This window comes from Cajanus cajan, chromosome 5 (assembly GCF_000230855.2).
Source record: "Cajanus cajan strain Asha chromosome 5, NIPB_CcT2T_4, whole genome shotgun sequence".
Lineage (NCBI taxonomy): Eukaryota > Viridiplantae > Streptophyta > Magnoliopsida > Fabales > Fabaceae > Cajanus > Cajanus cajan.
Window position 1 is genome coordinate 17,498,580 of NC_138521.1, and position 23,334 is coordinate 17,521,913.

Genomic DNA, 23,334 nt, shown 5'->3' on the forward strand with positions numbered 1-23,334 from the left:
AGGAAGTGCTTCTAGGTCTTTAATGGCAGCAACGTTCGAGGCCGTCAATTGCAGATTGGCTGACCCATTAAACCTGGCCGGAGCCTGCCGCCAGTAAAGAGGGAACTTCGGTAACCCGCCGAAGTGGAATACCTCATCTTTCAGCGGGTCGACCTCCACGAGCAGAACTCAAAAAAACTCTTGTTTGAAATTTTTATAAGACTGGGAGTAAAGAGAAAATAGTCCCCCAACCTTGCTACCGTTCAACGACACCCAACCATAGGGAGGGACACCTAGTTTCAATTGATAAAAATGAAGGAAAACAGGGTAAAGGGAAGGCACACGCCTAAATCCTGAAGAAACACTGATACATGTAAAAGAAGGGAGGGTCAAAAGTACCCCCCATATAAACACGCTCACCGGGCTGACAGGGTTCAAGCTGGATAAGCTTAGAAATGGAGGGTTCACAGATCCTATGCGACTTTAACATCGCATTAATCTCCATGAACGGTTTGAAGACGCTCTAGAATTCCCCTACGTCACCCCTGACCCAGTCGTAGCCAGGAATGACAGGGAGGGGTTCCTTAGGCTGGTTCCCCCCTTTTTCTTTTCGGCGGCGACCGTCTCGGCGACCACCACCTTGTTGCGCGTCTTGCCTTTACCCTTGGCCGGCGCAAAAGGAGCGACATCACTGTTACTAGCCATCAAGAAGATGAAAAGATTTGAAAAGAAGGAGAAGATAGGGAAATCAAAGTACCTGGTACTCCTTTGACAAACGAAATAACACTAACGAGAGATGGAGACTCGGTTGCCGGAAATGGCGAAGGAGGAGAACAGAGATGAGGAAGGTGGAAGATGAAGAGTGAGCAGAGAAACGAAGAGGCGTTGGAAGCAAGACAAGGGAAAAAAGTAAAGTGAAAGGGGAAAGGGCGCAAGAGAGAGAAAAGGGACCTCCAAAATTCAAAACGGCAATAACACGTGTCAGAAGGGAGACAAGACTGACAACACATTAATGAGGCCCTATCATGATAGAGCACTACCATCATTACGTAACTGCCATTCCCATTAATGCGCCACCCACGCGTTTCGAAACACGAAGTGACAGTTATGACACATGGTAGTACAGTAGAGAAGCATACACGAAGGGTCACGACCTCCTACCGAGCTCGGCATTAACTCCTCGACCCATGGTCTTTGGAGCTCGGGGGGCTAGTGTACTATCCGTACCGCGATACCGAGCTCTAGCTCGGCATCTCAGCGCGGAGTGGCCTCGAACACGCGCTAGGCGACGTCAGCCTGACATCCAAATAGGTCATAACTGATCTCGAGGCCAAGGCCCAATGAAACCCTAATTCACACAAAGTACGTGCATTACTTATACGAGACTCATACACCCACAAACACTAACTTTAGCATCGGAGTCTCTTTTGCAAGTATCACCCCCGCCTTGGAACAACAATCGTACCCAGCGAAGGAGGCTCACCGATCTTACTCAGTAGATCGTCCCAACGACCGATCTCCAGTAAGAACAATAAGTAATTACAATTATTTATATTATTTTCTTAATTATAAAAAGAGAATAAAATACCAACATTAAAAATTTAAAATGTTAACTAAATTAATTATATCATAAATATTATTAAATAATGACTATAAATCACAAATTATATTTAATTGTTTAAGACACATATTATTCTTATTTACAACAACTAAATTTTAATCAAATCATAAATGACACATACAAACTTATTGAGTAGCAATTTTCAAGGTATCACATATCAATTCTTTTATATAAAACACAAACGATTATTTTGCACAATAATTTTTGTTATCCTAAGGATTTTCTTAGAGATTCTTTTAACTTCATATTTAATTTAGCTTTTGCTTATTATAACTAATTATGAATTAAATTTTAATATATTTTAAAATAAATTATCAATAAATAAATAATTTTATACTACAATATAAATTATTTATCATAAATCTAAAATATAATTTATTTATAAAATATATTTAAATTTTAGTTAAATATAATAAGTATTTAACCTGTGTATTGCACATATTAAAATACTAACATGATTTGTATTGCTAATTAAAATTTTTAAATCATGATTGATTATTATACATAAATATTACATAAAAATATAATCACTTAGGGGGTGTATTGGTTTAGGATTTCATAGGATTTTAAAAGACTTTTTTTGAGTAAAAAAGTCTATTGGTATTCAATCAAGATTTTATGTCACTTAAAAACAATTCAGTGGTATTCAATCAGGATTTTCAAGATTTTTTAAAGAGTCCATTAAAATCCATTGGTATTCATTTGAGACTTTTTACAACTTAAAAACAATCTATTGGTATTCAAAAATATAGGAATTTTAAAGGATTGTTGTATTAGAGAGGTTTTGATGGACTTTTTAGTGGTATCTACAAATACCAAATTCATAAAACAATTTCATCCAAACCCATAAGATTTTGGAGGATTGTTTGAAGTGACTTTTCAAGTACTTCAAGAATTTTCAAGTGAGCTTTTCATCTTTTTTTTTTCTATGCTCATGTCTTCTCTATTTTTTCTCTCTTGTTAATAGTACTACATTACTACTTATATATAATATTGTATTACTGTTCCCATTCCATTCCCCTATTTGGTGAAACTTCTATACGTAAATGATAGTGTCATTAACTTGCTCTATTTTTCTCTCTGTTCTCTTTAATTGACTTGCTCTATTTTGTTTTATTTAATTGAGATTGTTACACAATTATATAACACAGAAAACACTTGAAATTTTAACTTTTTTTATAACACGCGTCAAGAAAAGAGAAAGGTTAAAGCTAAAATTAATATATATATATATATATATATATATATAAAAGATGAATTTGAGTTAGGATTTTTGTAAGTAGAATGAGATAAGAATGGATCTTAGTCAGGGGAAGAACCCTCTCAGCACAAACTGTGATCTCTCTCCCTCTCTTGAATTTATTATTGTTATCCTTCCTCTTTTATGACTCAACAATTATTATTATTTTTTTTACTATGAATTTTATTTTTTTAATTTTTATATTATGAAATTAGGATTTTTTATATTTTAAAAAAGAAAATTAACATAAGACACGAGTGAATAATTAAAAATAATTAAAAATTAAAAAATTATTCTGTACCTGTAACAAATTTCATAAAAATTATTTTGTCTCACTATTTTTTTAATCATTTATAAAATTATAAATAATTTTTTTTAAATCACAAATTATAAAAAATTTGAAATGTTTTTTAGAATATTTTTTAGCATATGTGGGACTACATAACTTTCTTCGTAAAGAATGTCATTATGATGAATTTCCAATTGAAGTGATGGTCGAACCTTCATCTTCAACATTACTAGTTAATGAAAATCATAATTTTGAGTCTATTATTAAATCACAGGAGCAAGAGCGAAAAGATACTAATGTTTGGAGAACTAGTATAACTATGAATATGTGGGTGATTTCTATTTAGAACGACATGATATACGAAAAAATATTATTTTTATTTATCCAGACATTATTGTTTTTTATTTTATTTTTATATTTGACTTTTTTAAATTTGAATGTATGAAAAAAATCTTGAATTCTTATACTATTTAAAAAATTTATGAAATTCTACAAAGTTCACAAAGTCCCGCAGAATCCATTAAAATCTTAACTTAAAAGTCTTGCATAATCCATTAAAATCTTGATTGAAAGTCTTGTGGAATCCTACAAAATCTTAAAAGTCATGAAAATCTCGCAAAGTCTTTTAAAATCTACAGGACTTTTTTCAACTAAAAAAGTCTTTTAAAATCCTAATCCAATACACCCCCCTTAATTAACTTTTTTATTTGATTATGCCATAAATTTGATTAAGAATCTATATTTGTATTATTAATTTATTTGAGTCATAATACATTTGTATTATTAATTTTAATGTTCAAATTCTTAAAACCATGTTGAATACAATTACCTTAACCAATATAATTAAGTATTTTATGAATTAAAAATGATAATCATTTATATTTTATATAAAAGAAATGGAGGTGTATTTGTATAAAATAAATCTCATAAGATTTCTAATTTAAATTTAAAATTGTAAAAAATTAAAATGAATATGCATGTTATTATTATCAATTAATTTGAACAAAAATATATGATTTTATCACTAATTAAAATGTTCATTTATTGATTACCATAATCAAATATATAAGAATATAATATATAAAGTAGAATCCTTTTTAGTAGGCATGGCAACGGGGTAGGGCGGGGGCGGATTTTACGTTTCCCACCTCCGCCCCCGCCCCCGCAAATTTAAATCGCTCTCGATACCTGCTGAGGGTAAAATTTGAGTACCCATCCCCGTTCCCGGCGGGGTTCGGGTTTCCCCGCCCCCGCTCCTACCTTTTTTATTTCTTTTTTCTTTAAATAAATATGAAAAAAAATTTAAAAATAAAATAATACAAATTTTTACATATAAATATTTTTAATTTTGGTTTATATATATATATAAATAATTTTTTAATTATATTATTAAGTGGGGCGGGGGCAGGGGCAGGTACGGGGATGGGGGCGGGGCGGATATTAATATCCTCGTCCCAGCCCCCGCCCCCGATTTTATCGATCGGGGAAAAACTCGAACCCGATAAACACAGGTTTTTCCCGTTCAAATCAGGGCATGTACCCACGGGGGCGGATTAGATTACCATGCCTACTTTTTAGTACCCACTTTTTTAAAGATAACTATATTTGTTCATAGACACACAAAGTACTTTTTTTCCCTACTATTATTAATAATAATAATAATAATAATAATTTTTGTCTTTTGAGATAAAATCTTTGTTTGTGATTCTATAAATTATATTACAAATAATCAAAACTAATGAATTAAAATGTAAAAATATTATTAAAAATATGAGTGGTAAAATGGACCACGACCTGCAGGTTGGCCCATCAAAAATTGATGAGTCAGATTAGATATTCTAGCTTGTCAACTCATCTAGCCTAACCTTGTAGTCTGACAAGTCAAATGACGAGTCAAGATAGGCCAACCTACCAACCTGCCTATTTTTTTAAAAATATTATTTATTTATTTATTATTTTTAATGTAAGTTTAATTAAGTTATTTCAAATTTTTTATATATAATCTTGTGATTTGGTTTGTAACAAATTTGTTCTGTATTTGATTTATTTTATTATATTTAATTTAAGATTTTTTGTGTAATAAATTTGTTACAAGAGTTATAAATATTATTATAGTTACATATCTATTTTGTTATAAAACAAATTTGATATTTGTTTAAGCAAGTCGACTGACATCCCTCTAGTTGTGGATTTGTAAAGTGCAACACAAATGGTGGGGGCTAGGGACTCTCCTAGTCTGGTTGCAAATGGTGGGCTCTTTAGAGATCATAGTGGTGTGTTTTTGTGAGGATTTGCTATTTTTTTTTAGGCATAAAGGATGCTCTTCATGCTGAGTTGGTGCTAACAACGTCAGATAATATTTTTAGAGTTAATCAACTATACACTGTTAGTGTAAAGTTTTTTTACATTGGCAACCAATCAGATCTATTAATAATGTCATGTCATTTGCTCATTTAATTAAATTAAAATAAAAAAGCACTATTAATAGATCTGACTGGTTTCCATTGTAAAATTTTTTACACTGACAATGTATATGTGATTAACTCATATTTTTATTGTTCCTTGGACAGTACATAATAGACGGAAACATTGCCTACAACTTTGTTTGAGAATGCAGTTCTTTTCATCTCATATTTTTTGGGAGGGTAATGCTTGTGCTGATAAGCTAGTGCTTTATGAGCTTCAACATAAACTCAATTTTGTTTGGTGGAATTTATTACCCAATTTTATTAGGGAGGATTTATTTCCCAATCATTGTGGATTGCCTTCGTCAAATTTGTTGGTGTTTCATTGATTTTGGCCTAGTCCCCCATGACTTATTAATTTTTTTAAAGTTTTATTTTAATTTTATTCGAGGCATGCTGCAAATGATTGGTAAGCCTAGGGGTGCCAACATTATTGAGATGCCTTGATTCTATAGTGAAGCTTTGCACTCCCCATCTTCATTTAAAAAAAAATTGAGATTTGTTTTCCAACAAATAAAATTAAATCAATTATAAATTAATATATTTTTATTATTATTTAGGTACAATGATTTATGTAAATCCTTTAGATATTAAGATAAAAATATGCTAGAAGAATAACTTAAAATAAATATGCATTTAATATGCATTTTTTCTTTTATTTCTTAACTCTTTTTACCCTCTTATTTTTTCTTCTTTTTTTAGTTAGCTTGCCAACTTGTCGTTAGGTGGGACAAGACAATGTGTCTAGTTCATTTTCATTTGGTGGGTTGGTCTAATTTGGCCAATTTTTATGGGCCAATACTGGGTTGAGGCCAAATGGGTCAAATTGACATGTTTTGTTATCCCTAATTAAAAGTGATATATTAATGACACATTATCATTTTATTATTATATATTTTTAATAAATTTAATATATTAGTTTATGAATATATTAATAAATTCATTAATTTTGTTTATATAGTATAGTAATAGTAATATATTAATATATTAATATATTAAAGACAATGAATTCATTTTTTCAATATAATATATTTTTTAAAGCATCACAAACATTATTTTGTTTCTGTTCTGGTATAGAAATTAGGGTAGTTTTATCCAAAGTATAAAAGTGATTACTAATGAAAAAACTTGTCCACCTTTGCTTAGTCTCTATATTATATAATAGTAGAGTTATCTTTTGATCCTATCAAATTGGATCTATTTTATCTTTTAGCTTATTTATCTTATATCTTCATAAAATTGTTTATCATGACATATATTATCCTTTCTAGTCTGTTTGGATTGATGCTCTTAATGATAAATATATCATTTGATAGTTTCATTGATCATTGAGATGGTCGACCTAAAGTAGATTGACTTTGAGCCTAGCATAGTACACTTTAAGTTGATACTCTTAATGATAATTCCATCATCTTGTGATCCATTAATTGTAGAAAAATGCTAGGTTTAATCGGTTCATAAATGTTTTACAAAAGGTGAATCAACCCAACATAGATACATTAAAAAAATGCTCGACCTAATGTAGATCGGTCATGAACCTATGATAGTCTAATTTCCAAAAAAAAAAAAGGTGATATATTAAATATAAATTTTAAATGTTTAACTAAATTATATATTTCAAAAACATACACAGATAAAAATAAACTACTAAATTGAAAAGTATAAATAACATTAAAATCAATAAAACTAGAGTTTATCTTATATTAACAATAAAAACATATATTATGTAAATACCTTACCGTAAAATAATAAATATATTATTTAATTAAATAACCCACCTAAAAATAATTTAATATCTAAATTTAAAATATTTTTTTATTATCTTTATATTTTTAATTTATTGAATTATATCAGCAATAAACTAACTATACTTAATAATAAAAATTAAAATAGAGAAAACAAAATATTATAAGAATCTAAAGCTGATAAATTATTATACAATAATTAAAATTAAACAACGATATATTTTTAAGGCCTTAAATATATTTAATTATAAAATAAAATCTATTATTTCCATTTACCATCTCATGTGTAAATATGATAGAATATTATGTTGTGATATAATTAAAATCTGATAAGAGATTAATCTCTAACAAATTGACACTCAAGATAATATTACGATAAAAAAAAATATCATCTCATTCGTGATATATATATGTATATATACACACCATCTCATCAATCATGGTCATTGTCACAAGGACCAACATCACAAATGATACATGAAAGAGGAAAATTCATTTAAGCCTAAAATTATCGAAACAGGCACAAAAACAAGCCACCAAAATTTTGAATTCCTTTTGAGAGAGTCATTCTTTCCTTGCTAGTTTCTGGTTCTCGCACCGTCCTCCCTCTCCCCACAATTTAAAATTAAACAAACACACCACACCACCAATAATTAAGAATTGTTAATCGTGAAATTCTATGGTACCCATCTTATTTGAGAGGGTACCGGTACAGTTTTTAATATTTTATATTTTTAATAATTTATTTAAATAATATTTATAATATTTTATTCTTTCAATTTTTAAATTATTTAGTTATTTTATTTTTTATTTTATATATTCTAATTTATTTGCAATAATATTATTATATATTTAAATAATTTAATTTTAATAATTTTTTAAGTTTATTTTTATTTTTTCACTTAAATTTTTTGAATTTCTATATTTTAATTTTAATAATTTTTTAAGTATTTTTTTTTTGTCTTTTTGTCATAAATTTTTGAATTTCTATATTGTAATTTTAATAATTTTTTATTTTTACTATTTATTAATTTTTCTTTTTTTTAATATTTTATAATATTATTGAAATCTTATAATTTTAATTTTTATAATTTTATCTTACTTTTTATTTTATAAATATAATTTAGATTATTCATTTTATAATTAAATTAATTTTTTTAAAAAATTTTATGAGTTTACATAGAAAAATGTATTGGAACCCCTCGATCTTTGAGGGTACCGTAGCAACTCCCTTGTTAATTTACCATGACGCCACCAAAATAGAAGCAGGACCTGCGCCCAATCGAAAGCCGCCACGTGTCCCGAAGAAGGGGTCCACGTCAACGTAGCGGCAGGGAAATAGAACCATAGAGACCCACCGAAGAAACTACCTCACCGAATCCAAATTCTCTTTTTCTTGTATCGCTCTAATTCCCCAAATTCCGGTTTTTTCCTTTTTGTTTCCCAGATCCCGTCGTTGAACCCACTTTTTCCCTCCCTTTCTCAGGAAAATTTCCGATTTTCTCGAGAAAGTGAAACGGAATTATGAGCTTTCAGGACATCGAGGCTGGCCGGTCCTTCGGTTCCAGGCGCGGGTTGACCAATGGGAAGCAAGACCCTACGCAAGCGGTGGCCGCCGGAATATTCCAGATCAACACCGCCGTCTCCACCTTCCAGAGACTCGTCAACACCCTCGGAACCCCCAAAGACACCCCTGAACTCCGCGAGAAGCTGTTAGTTCATTCAATTCATCCGTTTTTCTTTTTTGGTTTTTATTCCGTTGTGGAATTCTGATGGAGACTGTTGATTCAGCTGATTTTCCCCTCGAATTACGATAATTCGACGTTGCTTTATGTTTTGGTGATCGTGTGTCACAGGATTGGTTAAGTTTGGGTTTGTTCTCAATTGAATTGCTGTGGAGCTTTTTTTAGGGTGATCGGAGAATAATACTAGAGAAAATTCCAAGTTGCTTGTTATAATGTTAATCGCCTTAGGAATTTGGGGCTACCGCTTTGTTTCAAGTTGTTAGGATTGTTGTGATTTAATGTTTGGTTCTTTGTGCATCTGTTTTTCCACTTTTGATAGAGTCAATTGAAAAGCATATGGGAAGGATAATCGAAATTTTTTCTTTGATTGAGGTCCTGTAATATACCTTCTGGTTTTTTCTTTAGTCGGGATTAAGCTATAGTAGTGATGTGTTAATTTTTCATATAGGGAACAGGACATGCTGTGTAATAGAGCATATGATGATTTGGCCCTGTTCTTGTAATTTTTAAGCAGTTATACTTTTACGAATGAAACTTCTGATTCAAAAGTAGATAACAGATTAAGCTGAGGGATTTTTGGAATCTGAACGCTTTTTTCAGCTTGCAAACTGAACTCGAATGCCCCTCCCTCCCTTGTATTTATGTTTTAATTTAGTGGAACAAAAACATCTTAGTCTCTTGCTGTGTTGGATTTTTTAAACTTGCAGCCACAAGACGAGGCTTCATATTGGGCAATTGGTGAAGGATACATCAGCTAAACTTAAGCAAGCAAGTGACATTGATCACCATGCTGAAGTTAACGTAAGTTTGACCCTTTATCTTGTGTTGTAATGCATCTGCATGTGCAAAGTGGTTTGTTTGTATGGTCTCAGTCTTTATGATCATTGGTCAACTTCCAAAATGCATGAACTTCTCTGGACGCTATTTTTGCTTATATTCTTGCTAGCACTTTTATGGAATTGTAATTTCATAATCAAAATGCATCATTTTTTAAAGAATACTGCAGAAATTTGTTACTGGCAATGTCTTCCTGTGTATTGCATTTTAGGATGCAATGAGCTTCAATGTTTTTTACCTCAAAAACATTTCTTATTTTTGCAGGCAAGCAAGAAGATCGCAGATGCTAAACTTGCAAAAGATTTTCAGGCAGTTTTGAAAGAGTTTCAGAAGGCACAACGTCTTGCAGCTGAGAGAGAAACAGCATACACTCCTTTTGTTCCACAAGCAGTCCTTCCTTCAAGGTGATTTATCAATTATTATTAGAACCTGTAAAAGTTTAGGGGCAAGGATATGTTCCTCCTTTGTTTTTAAGTGTGTGGCTTATGCAGAATGTGAACTGTTCCTGAACAATCAAGAGTAGGTTACTTTTAGAATTCCACGGTTTAATTTGTATGCACTTGGTTTCTTGGTCATCAATTGTTCTTCTGTAGTCTCTGTAGGTGCTTTGTTGGTATTAATTCTAATTACCTTTGCATACAATGGTTAGGACTTCTGACATGTGATTTTCTTTTGGTTTGCAGCTATACGGCTAGCGAGTTAGATGTTGGTTCTGATAAGTCAGCAGAACAGCGTGCCCTACTTGTGGAGTCAAGGAGGTAATTACTCATTTATTAATAGTAGTGAATCAATGATTTTGCAGATTAATTTTCTCAAGATTATTCCAGTGGTTCCGATAAGAGAAATAACATGATATAACTACTCCTGTGGTTTTATAGCCTGTCTCTAACCCAAGTAAAGGAGAAGGGTTGTGTTAGGTTCAGCCAACGTAAAACTCATCAGTATATCAAATATAGATAAAATTAATATGATATATGGTGTGACATCACACTTTGAAGTGTAATTATAGGTCAATGATCAATATTAATCATTTGCAAATTTTAAAAAAATAGATGCTCGCCCCCTGCTGGTTCAAAGTAGTTGCAACATGAATTAATCCTTCGATAAAATTGATTGGAACATCAATGATTTACTAGAAAAGGCCATTTTTTTTATTTAACTGTTTTATTTAGTAACACATACCTAGCATATTTAACCACAAAGTACTATTATGATGAAACAAATTGATACCAAAATCTTTATCTCTCCCCTCTCCCTCCCCCTTTATTTTTATTTTTATTTTATAATTTTCTTTTGTGCAATGGAATTAGTGGCATAATCAATGGCCAGATTCTCTGTTGTGTTGCTAAATTAGATGAGCAACTGAATTCATTTGTGTTTTCAGAAAAGCCTTCTTTTCAAATTCCCTATATTGCATTATTCTAGATGCTTCTAGTACTTTAGCTCTTGCGCTATCATGCTGCAGGCAGGAGGTTTTATTCTTAGATAATGAGATTGCCTTCAATGAGGCTATCATTGAGGAAAGGGAGCAAGGCATTCAAGAAATACAACAGCAAATTGGTGAAGTTAATGAAATCTTCAAAGATCTTGCTGTGCTTGTCCATGAGCAAGGAACCATGATTGGTAATTTATTGCATTCCCTTTTGTTTTTCCTGGTTACATGCATCTCTAATATTGCTTTATGAATTTAATTTTCTGTACTTGTACATGTTATCTTATGCCACTAAATTTCATTTTGTAGATGATATTGGCTCCAACATTGAGAACTCCCATGCAGCAACAGCACAAGCAAAATCTCAACTTGCAAAAGCTTCAAAAACCCAAAGATCAAATTCATCTTTGGTAATATATAATTCTTCTTATTGAAATTATATAACTCATTTCATCTCTCAACCCCTTTCCATGAAATGAATTTATATATGTGGAATCTCCTGAGTCCTGAGGAGGTATCATTTAATTAGGATTGACGTAAGGGCCAAATTAGAAGAGGACTGACTCAAGCCAAAAAAGGGGATTGGCTTAAATATAGTTTTGCATGGGCTTGCTGTATTAAAGTCGTCTTGACATATGAAATCATATTTATTAGTGACTAAATGGTCTGTACTTTGTAGTATTAGGAATGACCAGGACCCATGAAGCTTGAATCTATGTAGGTGGCTTAGAGTTTTGTCTAGTTTTCAGTTTGCATATTGCATTATATTTTGCTTCTGTTTTGAAAGACGGATTATTGCATTGTTAGCACGAGATGGCACGGAAGGAGTGGATGTAATAACTATTACTTTTTTTTTTTAGTTTCCTTCTCTCAGGAGTTATTAATTATTAGACTTTCTGTCACCTTGATCTTTGGTCACCTTTATTTTATCTTTATTTTTTCCTTTGTTAATCTTATGTTCCTTTCTTTTTTCTTTTTTTTTCCCCTCAAAGACATGCTTGCTTTTGGTGATATTTGGGATTGTGCTTCTCATCGTGATCATAGTTCTTGCTGCTTAGTCAAAGATTGTATCAATTCCGTTATGGAGCAAATGCATATATACGGAGCAGCAGATAGCGTCTCCCTTGATGATGTCACTTGATTGGTGTTTTACCGGGTCTGGTGGTTGACTGGAGTTTGTTGCATCTGATTTCAGTACATGATGTGGGAATTCACATAATTTTGTTGTGGGGTGTTATGTTCTCTCTCTGTGTTAGTCTTTGGGATTTTAAGGATGTGTCACGAATTATGGTGTATGTTCTCTCCTAGTTTGTTTAATTAAAAAGTATCAATTCTTTGATTTTCCTTTACTTGTAAATGCAACACTAAAACTGGCTTGCGGTGCTGACTCTTCAGTCTTCAGCAAAACCTTCGAATATCATAATCTGTTTCCTTTACTTGGAGTTATAATGTTGTCTATGGAGAAAAATTGTATACATACCTACTGAACTTGTTCGTCTGTGTCATTTTAAAGTCGAAAATGTGATAAGGCGAGGAATGGGTGGAAAATGAGGCCATGGATATTTTGGTCCCGAAAGTGATTAGCATTGTCATACAAACAAGTTTATATAATGTCCCATACAATTGTAAACTTAATTATTAATTGTCATTTTAGTATTTAAATATAATTAATGTTATTATTTTATTCACATTTGTTTTTTAAGTTTGGAGTAATATGATTATTTATTTATACTTTTGAGAAATTATTTGACATTTTTTTAACTTTAGAGACTAATATGATAATATTTTTTAAATTCACTGAGCAAAACGACTATTTGTTTGACTAATCATTCGGTAAAAAATTGCTATTGACATTGAGACTTTTTGTCCTTTTACCATTTTTTGTTTATTCAAAGGTGAAACTCACTCTTCAAAGATTGGCCAATACCTATAAAATCAAAAGATGATTAAGAAATTATGTAGTGATCTTGCTTAAGGTTAGGTTGAATTTCAATGATTGTTGCTAATCTCTATTCGGGACTTTCCTTGCAATTTCTGCCAGGTACTCTCCGAAAGCAACTTTTTAACCAGTTGGCATCATGTAAATCTGTTCTTAGTTGTAGTCTTGTCACCTGCGGTGTTTGTATTTATATTGTAATTATAATGCCAATCCAACCGTAGTTACAAAGTTATCTTAGATTATTTGTTTCCTTGCAGCAATGTTCCGACAGTATCTAGAGTATTTCTTACGGACATTCTTGGTGCTATATGGTCTTTGTTGTGTACTCTCTTGTTTATATCTGAGCAACTAACCATGGATCAAAAACCAAAAAAAATCCGAGCAATTAAAAATGAGGGTCACAATGTGAGTTTGCAAGATGCGATCACAAGGTTTTCTTTTTCTTTTTCAACCAAGTTTCTGCACCAAAAGTCAATTTTGAGCTTATTAGACCATGGATTTTCAATGTGAACTGAAATATGAACAAGGGTTATGGAATTCCGTACAATTTTTAAATTTTTAAAATTTTTACTTTATCAATATCATTATTTTAAGTCACCATGGTATGAAATATGCACCAATTTTTTTGTTGGACAATTTTGCCAGCCATTTCTAGTAGATTTTTTTTTAATCACATTTTTTTTCATTTCTAAAATTCAAAATCAAGACCTTAGTTAAGAGTTTTAAGTTGAATTCTATTTGGATCAATGACATGTTAATTTTATTATTATGATCTTTGATGTTTTGAACTAATTTTTATTAATTATACTGTATTGAGTATGTTTGTTTAAACTTAAAAAAAAACATTTATAAACAAGTATTTTTTTTATAAATAATTATGGGTCTGTTTAAATAAATAATTTCTTTAATATCTTATTTAATAAGTTTTGTGTAATAAAAATTTGTGTTATACTTATAAGTATTTAAAATTTAATAAGTTATTGCATTTGGATATACATGTTAACAAACACTTGTACAATTTTAAAGTGTTTGGATGTATTATTATTTAAACACTTATAAGATGTTATCTCATTTTAAAAAATTAAAAAAAATTTTAACTAGAAATAAAAAAATATATAAGTAACTAAATAAATTTTTTTAAAATGACATTATACATCATAATAAATTTAAAAATAAAAAAATTACTAGTCACTATTCACCTAATTTTAATTTATAAAAAAAAATAAAATTTAATAAGATATATATGAACAACCATTATTAAAAATTAAGAACCATAAATCTAAAAAAATTTAAAAACAATTCTATATATTTTTATAGAATAACGATTAAAAAAATATTATATAAATATCAACAATAGTATTATTTTAGATGTGCTAATTTATGAGGTTTCTTTTATAATAACAAAATGTGAATTTTGGAAGGAAGAGATAGAAAATTAAATTGAAAGAGAAGAGAAAAAATAAAAAAGGATAAAAGCTTTTAGAGGAAGAAACGAAAACATTTGGATAAAGTAATAAAAAAACTATAAAATTGATTTTTAGTGAAATAATGAAAAAAAAAATTACAAATTCAAATTAGATATTTTCCAATAAGTTTTCTTACTTATAAGTTAAGTAATAAACTATACTATTATAAGAACTTATAGAATAAAATAAATAAAAATAAACTGTTGATAAGTCTTTCAAATGGAATTTTTTAAGAAGTAGATAAGAGTTGTTTCTAAAAAAAATAAAAAATTTCTTATTTAAAAAAAAATAAATTTAGACAAATATATAAAGAGCTAAAAATTGCTTCTTTTTTTTTATTTTATTTTAAATAAACGCTTTTATAAGAAAAAAATTAAACACATAAACCCATTATAGATTTTTATTTTAATATTTTTTTTATTGTTTATTCTAAAGTGTGATTATTATTTATTTATTTTACATAAAAGTGTGATTAGTTTTGATTGGAGTAGGGGAAATAAATGAGTTGAAATCCATAATAATTCTTAATTAGTTCAAGATTTTAAAATCTTATTGGGCAACCTTATTATAAAAAAATGAGGTTGGTCACTTAAAATAGATGTCATAGAAACTCGTCTCTTAAGCAAACTTTGCATCTTTTAATTAGTGACATAATGGATGAAGATATTTAGATAGCATTTGCGCAATTATAGTCCCTACAAGATAACAAACCATAATACACGACATTTTTCCACTGATGCTTGGATCCTAATAATTTCTTCACTGTGTGTTTAGTAGTGAGGAAAAAATAGGTGAGAAATAAAATAATAATAATAATAATAATAAAAAGAAATAAATAAGAAATTTAGTGGAATTTTAGTTTTTCATAAAAAACATGTAAGAAATAGATAGAAATTTTATTATGTATATTTGACATAGGTGAGAAATAATATATATATATATATATATATATATATATATATATATATATATATATATATATATATATATATATAAAAGAGAAATAAATATAAACAAATAAATAGGAAATAAAAAATAACAAAAATTATTTTTAAAATGAATTTTTGATTAGTTATTTTTTATTTTAATCAATTAAATAAAATTGTATAAGTAAATAAATAATCTTTTGAAATAAAATAAATAACCAATTAAAAGTAAGTAAATGATACTAATGTCAAATTTCTTTAAATTAAAAATTTATTAAAATAATAAATTTAAATTAGGTAAATAAATTTAAAGTTTAAAACAATTAAAAAATCATATAAATGTTTAAATTTTCAGTCGATTAACAAAAATCATACAATCGATTGAATGTTCCTAACATTTTATTGTAACAGTAATTTTGAAGAAAAATAATCGATTAAAATTGTTTTAATCAATTAATATTTTGCTTTAAAATTTTGGTATTAAAAATCAATTTAATCGATCGAGAATACTATTTTAATTAATTACAAATGAATTTCGGGCTTTTTAAAAATAAAATAAAATAAAAGGGTGTTTTATATTTTTTTCCTTGATACGTTTCTCAGCCACCTCATCACTCTTTCTCTTCTATTTCGTTGGTATTACCGTGATGTCATACAAAAGGTAATTTGGGATCCAAATGATGTATTATGAATTGTTAAGTCTTCACCTTTACATTTACTTAGATGTGGGAATTAGAGATGGATTTATCATAGAAAGTCATAATAACCTTCAAGTACACGATTCTTCTTTTAACAAAACCATTCTACCTAATAGAAAATCACAAATCTTATTTTTGAATCATAATAATATTTTCTCAAATGAAGTTATCAAATGGGCATTTTTTAAGGTATTGTTTGCGATGATTTTTTTTATGGATTCTTTTTATTTGAATTTATAAAGTTTTCGATTTAGGTATGTGTGGCAAGTAAATTTTTTTACGTATTTCAGTCTTGAACGTTTTTTTACATGTATTAAGTTCTCTAAAGAGTAAATCTCATACACAAGATACAAATAATTTAACTAAAGAAGACAAAAACCAACTAGTCGAGATCTAATTTTATGTAATTTAGCATGCAAAGAAATCTATATGTTCTTCGATGGCTACGACGAAACAAGAATCATGCATATAAATACTTAAGTAAATTAAATGAACAATGAGTATATTAAACACAATAATTATATCCTTTACTTCACAGAGTTCATGAATTATAGAGCATGAGATTTTGAGAAGGAATGAAAATACTACACTAAGCTAACTATTCTAAACTATCCTAGAAAGGAAAAGAAGGACGACCAATAAATCATACTCAGTTGTCTCGTGCACAAAAGCCATGGTCGTAGGCAATGGGTGCGTGTGAGCGCATAAGTATGAAATTTCTGATCCCTTTTTGAATGGGTCTACCTTGTTTATTTATAGAAAGTTAGGAAGGGCAGTTATTTGGTATTAGTTCAACGTGGAATATATAATCGCTCTACACTACACGACGTGGGTAACCACTCCCAACTGTTATTAACCTCTCAAAACTGCATTTCTTGGTTTTTCGATGCATTATCAAATAACTTCTTTGGAGTCCTTAATCTTCCTCGATCCTTCCTCTGTTTTGAATATTACTTCGTCTTTGAACCCCTCGCTATTTCTTTGCTATTCTTTGATTTGATGAAATTCTAGTAGATTGGAATTTCGCCCTAAACAACTATATTTAGGCTTATTACAAAGGTGTTAAAATGAATTAATTTTGTTCGTACTCATTTGACTTGATTCACTATAAGTTAGTATTTTAAAAGAGTCAGCCCAACTCGACTCATTTTCTAGTGAGTCAGAAAAATAACAACTCAACTCAACCTATTATGGCTAGTGGTTGGTTCCCTAGATCTTTTAAGATTAAAAGAAAAAATTAATTACATGTTCCTATTTTTAATAAATAAAATACATAGTTACATTTACCATTGAAGTTTTAAAATAAAACACACATCCAAACATTAGTGATTAGTGTAGTTGATAGTTCAACAACATTAAAGTCTTAAAAATATCAAATTGTCAAGCCAACCTACATAATTAAAATTACTAAATAACCAAAACATAAATATTAAAGTTTAAACTCTATTCAAAATTTCAAATTACAAAAAGTCGAGATCAACATATTATTCTTCTTATCCATGAACCACATTGGATTCTTGAAGTATGAAATCTATAATAAATTCCTTTTCTTTTAGCTCATCGTTATTATCTTCATCTATAATCACACACACACAAAAAAGAAAAAAAAGAATTTAGCTTTAGCAATGATCAATGAATGCTTTTTTTAGAAGTAAAGAATTGACAAGTGGAATAAATTACCAAAATCTTCAAAGTCAATTAACCAATTTTTGATTAAAATTAATGCTTGGACATTGGTCGAAAGAAGACAAGATCGATACTTTATTAAGCACATGAGCGTCAATGTTAAATTTGGACTCGCTAGCAAACATTGTTATAGGAATGTTTAATACATCACATGTCAACCATCAAAGATTATGATAACATTCTTAGTGGGCCTTCCAATAGCTCAAACATCCAACTTAGGAAAAAACTTTGGCTCAGGTGGTGTTTTAGTCAAATAAAGATCCAACTTAGACTTGTCGGTTATATTAATATTGGGCCAAATGTACATTTTTTCTTTGATCATTTCTCTCATTTACATGTCTTAAACACAACATCAAAGAATTTTAGTGTTTTAGAAAGTAGTTTTTAGAATAATAATTTTACCGAAAACAAGTTTCAAAATTAAGTTTTTAACATATTTCCATAAAGTAATTTTTGGAACATTAAATTACTGTTTCGGAAAGTAATCTTCGGAACAATGTAAGACAACATACTTCTAAAAAGTACTTTTCTGAAACATTAAAATTAATGTTCAGAAAAGTACTTTTTGGAAGTGTTATTTTATATAATTCCGGAAAGAAATTTTTGGAATAATAAAATTTAATGTTCTAACAAGTACTTTCCGGAATTATGTAAAACAACACACTTCTAGAAAGTACTTTTCGAAACATTAACTTTACTATTCTGGAAAGTATTTTCTGGAAGTATGTTATTTTATTTACTTTTAGAAAATACTTTTCGAAATACTAAATTTATTGTTTCGAAAATACTTTCTGGAAGTATATAAAATTACACATGTTAAGGTTTTTGGAGGAGTGAAAGAAAAGAAAGTGCTAGAAGAAAAAAAATGTATATCTAGTTTGGTATAAACTGTCAAGGAAGTTGCACGTACCTATAATATTGTTGCATACCAATTTTATGGTTTGAGTGAATGTGAAAAAGTGAAAGAAGTGAGAAAATAAGATAGTAATATAAAAATTGAGAGAACTAAAACTACTCAAGGTGAAAAATTGGAAGACGACAATAACATGTATGTGAAAACTGGAAAAGAGAAAGAAAAAGTTATGAAAAAAAAAATAATAAATTGAAAGTTAGAGGTTAAAATTTAATTTTTTTTAAAAAAAATCATGAGCTTAAAATATATCCATCAATTTTTAGATTACAATTTGATAGGCCCATTAAATTAAATGTGTACAGAAGAAGGGGAGGAGGGAGTAAGAGAAGAAAATGGGCCTGATAGTCTATGACGGACCTATTCGTAAATATTGGTTCATGATATATATACTTCCTTTTTTTATAAGTATACCTCCTTAATTTTTTTTAAAAAATTTATAAAATATTATAGTTTTTTTTTTAATTTTCTAATCTTATATTTTCAACTTTCAATTTGTTACTTTCTTCTTCTTTTTCACACATTTTTTTTTTCTTTTAATTTTTACATGCTATCAAAATAGATGAATGAAAGAAAGGTAAAAGGGTGCATATAAAAATTTAAAAAAAGAGGAAAAATGTGTAAAAAAAAAGTACTAAATTAAATGTTGTGCTTATAAAATTAAAATTAAAAATAAAATATAAAAAATTAACAATACTTTAAAAATTTAATTATTTTTTTTTAAAAAAGGGGTGTACTTAGAAAAAAAAGGGAGGTGTATATATCATCAACCGTGAATATAACTCAAGAGAGGCCCATTTGATAACACCACTTACTTTCTCGTTCATTTCAAACTAGAGTGTGTAAACAAAAAAGGTTGAATAATTAAAACCACAAACTCATTCTATAATGTGGAAACCGGACTCATGAGATGCATCTCTCTCGCGCCTCACTCACTGAATCCCCGAGAACATGGTTCTGTTCTGAACGCGTTGGACATGGTAATGGGGTGGCAATATTTTATTTGATTAGGTTAAATTTCTTGCTAAGCCGTCCTTAATCGATTATCGGGTATCAAGTGTTTTGTGCGGATTTGTCTGTGGGAATCTGCATCTAATGAGATCTTTTTTGGAGGCTAATTGATTTCACCCCTCTCTTTCTATCTTCGCATCAAATACGAGTTTCTTCATGGCAACTTGGCCATGGCTTCAACTCTTCATGTATTTCTTAGCATTGATATGGACACCTGGAAGCTGTTCGCATGGTCATTCAATTCCAAGTCAGGTTAGTAAATACTCTCTCTCTCTCTCTCTATTTATGGATGATTTTGCTCCCTCTTTGATACGAATTTTCAATTACAAACATTATCAGTGATGAGACAAAACCACTGGAACATTATTGTCATTCTCAGAAAAAACATAGAACATTTGCATTCAGATGCCGTTTAATACTTACGAGTATTCAGTATCACTATAGTTTGCTTTTCTTGGGAATACATCCATTATGTGCCATCTTTTGTTTTAATTTTGCCTAATGATATGTTGCATTTTCAGGTGGTGGATTCTCCAAATGACAACAAATTTCTAATGCAGTCATATTATGACCGATATATGGACTTGGATGATTCAGATTTTGAAAATTTTATGTCTCAACAAGACACTTCTGGTGTGTGTGAAGTGTTTCCAGATAGCCATAATTTCCCCTTGAGATTGTCTGATCTAAAGCGCAATCTTAATGGAGAAGGTTCCCACCGAAGTGTGTCTACATTAATCAAATTTCAAAGTCAACAGTCTATATTTTCGTCTGAACTGTTAAGCAACTCATGTGAATTTATAATTATTGAAAGACTGCCTTCTGGAGTTTTTGCTGATCCATTTGAATTACAACGTCTTGTTCAGCGTGGTGGTAAATACTCTTCACCTGCATTTTAGATTTAAAGACAAAATGGGGAAAAAAAATCATATTTTTAATTTCAAGATTATCTCCTTTTTACTTCAAGTCAATAACACTTTTTGTTGCAGTGTTCAGTGAGATAGCTGTCTTTGGTGATACAAATCTGGAGCTGCCTTCATTCTTGTCCAATCATTCTGTTGTTGAAATTCACTTAGTTGTTGACCCAAATATATTGCAAGAGGCAACTGATATCGATATACAGCTTCCATTGCATGCTCGATATCAAGTAAGGCTATTATGTTTCAATTATCTCAATGCCATTTTCAGATAAGCTTGTCTTTGAAATTTATTTGAATCTAATGTTATGCAAAGCAAATAGCAATTTTTGAAGGCATTATCATCATGATAATTGATTCAACTAGAGGTCAAGAGGATTTCTATGCAACATCACTTTGGCTAATTACTTATTACTATCCATTAGTGCTAATATTGAAATACTATACTAGTATTACTGAAGCTCTTCCATTGCAAGAACAAAGTAGTTGTGGCTTGATAAAATAATATACTAGTATGAGGATTGAGGAGTGCTATTAACACCTCTTCTCGTCATACTCTCTCCTATTAGTTGAAGTTAATGTGTCACAGTAATTTAAGAATGAGTCTTACCAAATGTATGAGGAGTGCTATCAACACTGTCTTCATCATTCTCTCTCCTATTTGTTGAGATTCATGTGTGTCACACTAATTTAAGAATGTATCATACCAAAGTATGAGGAATGCTATTAACTCTGTCCTATTAGTTGAAATTCATGTGTCACATTAATTTGAGAATGAGTTCTACCAAATGGACATATATAGTTGGATTCACATGAATCTCATCCAGAAAGAGGGTATTAGAAATTGTGTTACTAGCTTCTCTCTTAGTAGTATTATCAGATACACTATATTACTGCCTCAATTCTTTTTTCCCTCTTCTTCTACAGCCTCTGAATGAAAGTGGCTACTCTACAGTTGAATTTGGTGCACCAGATATATTAGTGTGCTGCAGAAAAAAGGAAAAGGTAGCAAACCGGTATTGCTTCTTCAAATTGAAAAATAATGATGCTAATGTGTATGGTGCTCGTATTGTTTGGAAAATACCTTCTGGAATAAAGGCGCATGTTGATTTTGTTTCTGCAGTTACATTTATTGCGGCCTTGTTATCAACTTTTGTAATTGTTGTTGCATCATTATATTATTCCAATAGCAGAATCAGTAAAGATTTAAAACAATTGTAAAGATTTTTTAGATGCATTTTTAATTCTTTTTCAGCTCTATACATTCATACTTGTCCTCTTTATGTGTAGTGTTTCCTCAATAGTCAACAAGGAAAAAATGTTTGTCTTTTCACTGATCCATATATAACCATAGTACTTTTTGAATTTCTCACAGGTGAAAAAATAGCTTGTAAATAAGGTGTACTTCGCTACTAATGACTTCTAGCTTAAAGTATTATTTTAATTTTTATGATTTAATTGTTGAATGTGCTTATGGTTGAGCTTGTTTGTATTGTGTGTTGATGGACCCCCAGAATTTGATCTGAAACCTCAATGTGTTTCAAAGTTATAAGTTGAGTTACACTACAAGCCACATTGAGTCCTTGTATAGTTATTATGATTATGATATGATGATTGTTTGAGATCCTGAATATGAGAAAATGAATAATCTGCTTATGATGATCAATTGAGACATTGAATGATGATTTTGAACTACACAGGAGTGTGAATGAATGAATGCATGTGGCGTGATGATATCTGCATAGGGGGGATGTGTTGTACCTGCGTAATATATGAGTTGAATGACTTGATATAGCCAGGAACTGTTATGTTGTTCCCCTTGTGCACAAGAATCTATGCTAGATAATTGTTGTGTGTGGGTTTTGCAATTGTGTGTCCTGTTGTGGATAGGATGTTTACGGCTCTATGAATTCCCTGAGAATGGTTTAATCCTTGTAGTTGTACTTGTACCTTGCTCAAGTTTTGAACAAACCATTGGAATTGTTGCAAAAGCTAGGTTTTTCTCAAACTCATGTAAATTATCCTTGTCAAATCAGGCTCTAATACTTTGATCTCAAGGTTTTAATCATTTGCTTCCAAACCTGATTGATCCCACATTATCTTGAGTTTTCTAGAAAATTAATGAATAATTTGGTAAAACAGGTTTTCTATGCTTGAAACTAAAAGGGGTTTATGTAAAACTGTCTCGGGACCCAACCTTTGGGGAAAGAGACATGAGCCATGACTCACGAATGATTTTAATTAAGGATTTGGGTAAACCAACTCCAATTACAAGTTTGTATATATAAGTTAATGTCAAGAATGAACTTATTATAAAGAATTATTGCTATTTCTTATTTTAAGCACTGCATTATTTTCAAAACCGGAATTGATGTATAAAGAACCAACCAAAATCCTTATTGGTGGGTCAGGTTAGTATGATGAACAT

General features: G+C 29.9%; 2 protein-coding genes across 2 annotated transcripts; both read left to right on the top strand.

Annotated features, from left to right (window-relative positions):
* Positions 1-8,696: 8,696 nt before the first annotated feature.
* Positions 8,697-12,789, top strand: LOC109810830 (syntaxin-22). Its single transcript, XM_020374402.3, has 7 exons — positions 8,697-9,051; positions 9,792-9,885; positions 10,186-10,325; positions 10,605-10,679; positions 11,387-11,544; positions 11,663-11,763; positions 12,346-12,789. The coding sequence occupies exons 1-7, from the start codon at positions 8,864-8,866 to the stop codon at positions 12,409-12,411; spliced, it is 822 nt and encodes a 273-aa protein (XP_020229991.1). The 5' UTR covers positions 8,697-8,863; the 3' UTR covers positions 12,412-12,789.
* Positions 12,790-19,827: 7,038 nt separating this feature from the next.
* LOC109810821 (phosphatidylinositol-glycan biosynthesis class X-like protein) lies at positions 19,828-22,239 on the top strand. Its single transcript, XM_020374390.3, has 4 exons — positions 19,828-20,241; positions 20,511-20,862; positions 20,979-21,136; positions 21,834-22,239. The coding sequence occupies exons 1-4, from the start codon at positions 20,146-20,148 to the stop codon at positions 22,125-22,127; spliced, it is 900 nt and encodes a 299-aa protein (XP_020229979.1). The 5' UTR covers positions 19,828-20,145; the 3' UTR covers positions 22,128-22,239.
* The last annotated feature ends 1,095 nt before the right edge of the window (positions 22,240-23,334 follow it).

Bases quoted from the DNA above. Each gene is read 5' to 3' on its own strand.
- LOC109810830 (XM_020374402.3), top strand. From the start codon at position 8,864: ATGAGCTTTCAGGACATCGAGGCTGGCCGGTCCTTCGGTTCCAGGCGC. The intron at 9,052-9,791 runs GTTAGTTCATTC...TTAAACTTGCAG, and splicing joins CCTGAACTCCGCGAGAAGCT to CCACAAGACGAGGCTTCATA. The intron at 10,680-11,386 runs GTAATTACTCAT...ATCATGCTGCAG, and splicing joins CTACTTGTGGAGTCAAGGAG to GCAGGAGGTTTTATTCTTAG.
- LOC109810821 (XM_020374390.3), top strand. From the start codon at position 20,146: ATGGCAACTTGGCCATGGCTTCAACTCTTCATGTATTTCTTAGCATTG. The intron at 20,242-20,510 runs GTTAGTAAATAC...TTGCATTTTCAG, and splicing joins GTCATTCAATTCCAAGTCAG to GTGGTGGATTCTCCAAATGA. The intron at 21,137-21,833 runs GTAAGGCTATTA...CTTCTTCTACAG, and splicing joins CATTGCATGCTCGATATCAA to CCTCTGAATGAAAGTGGCTA.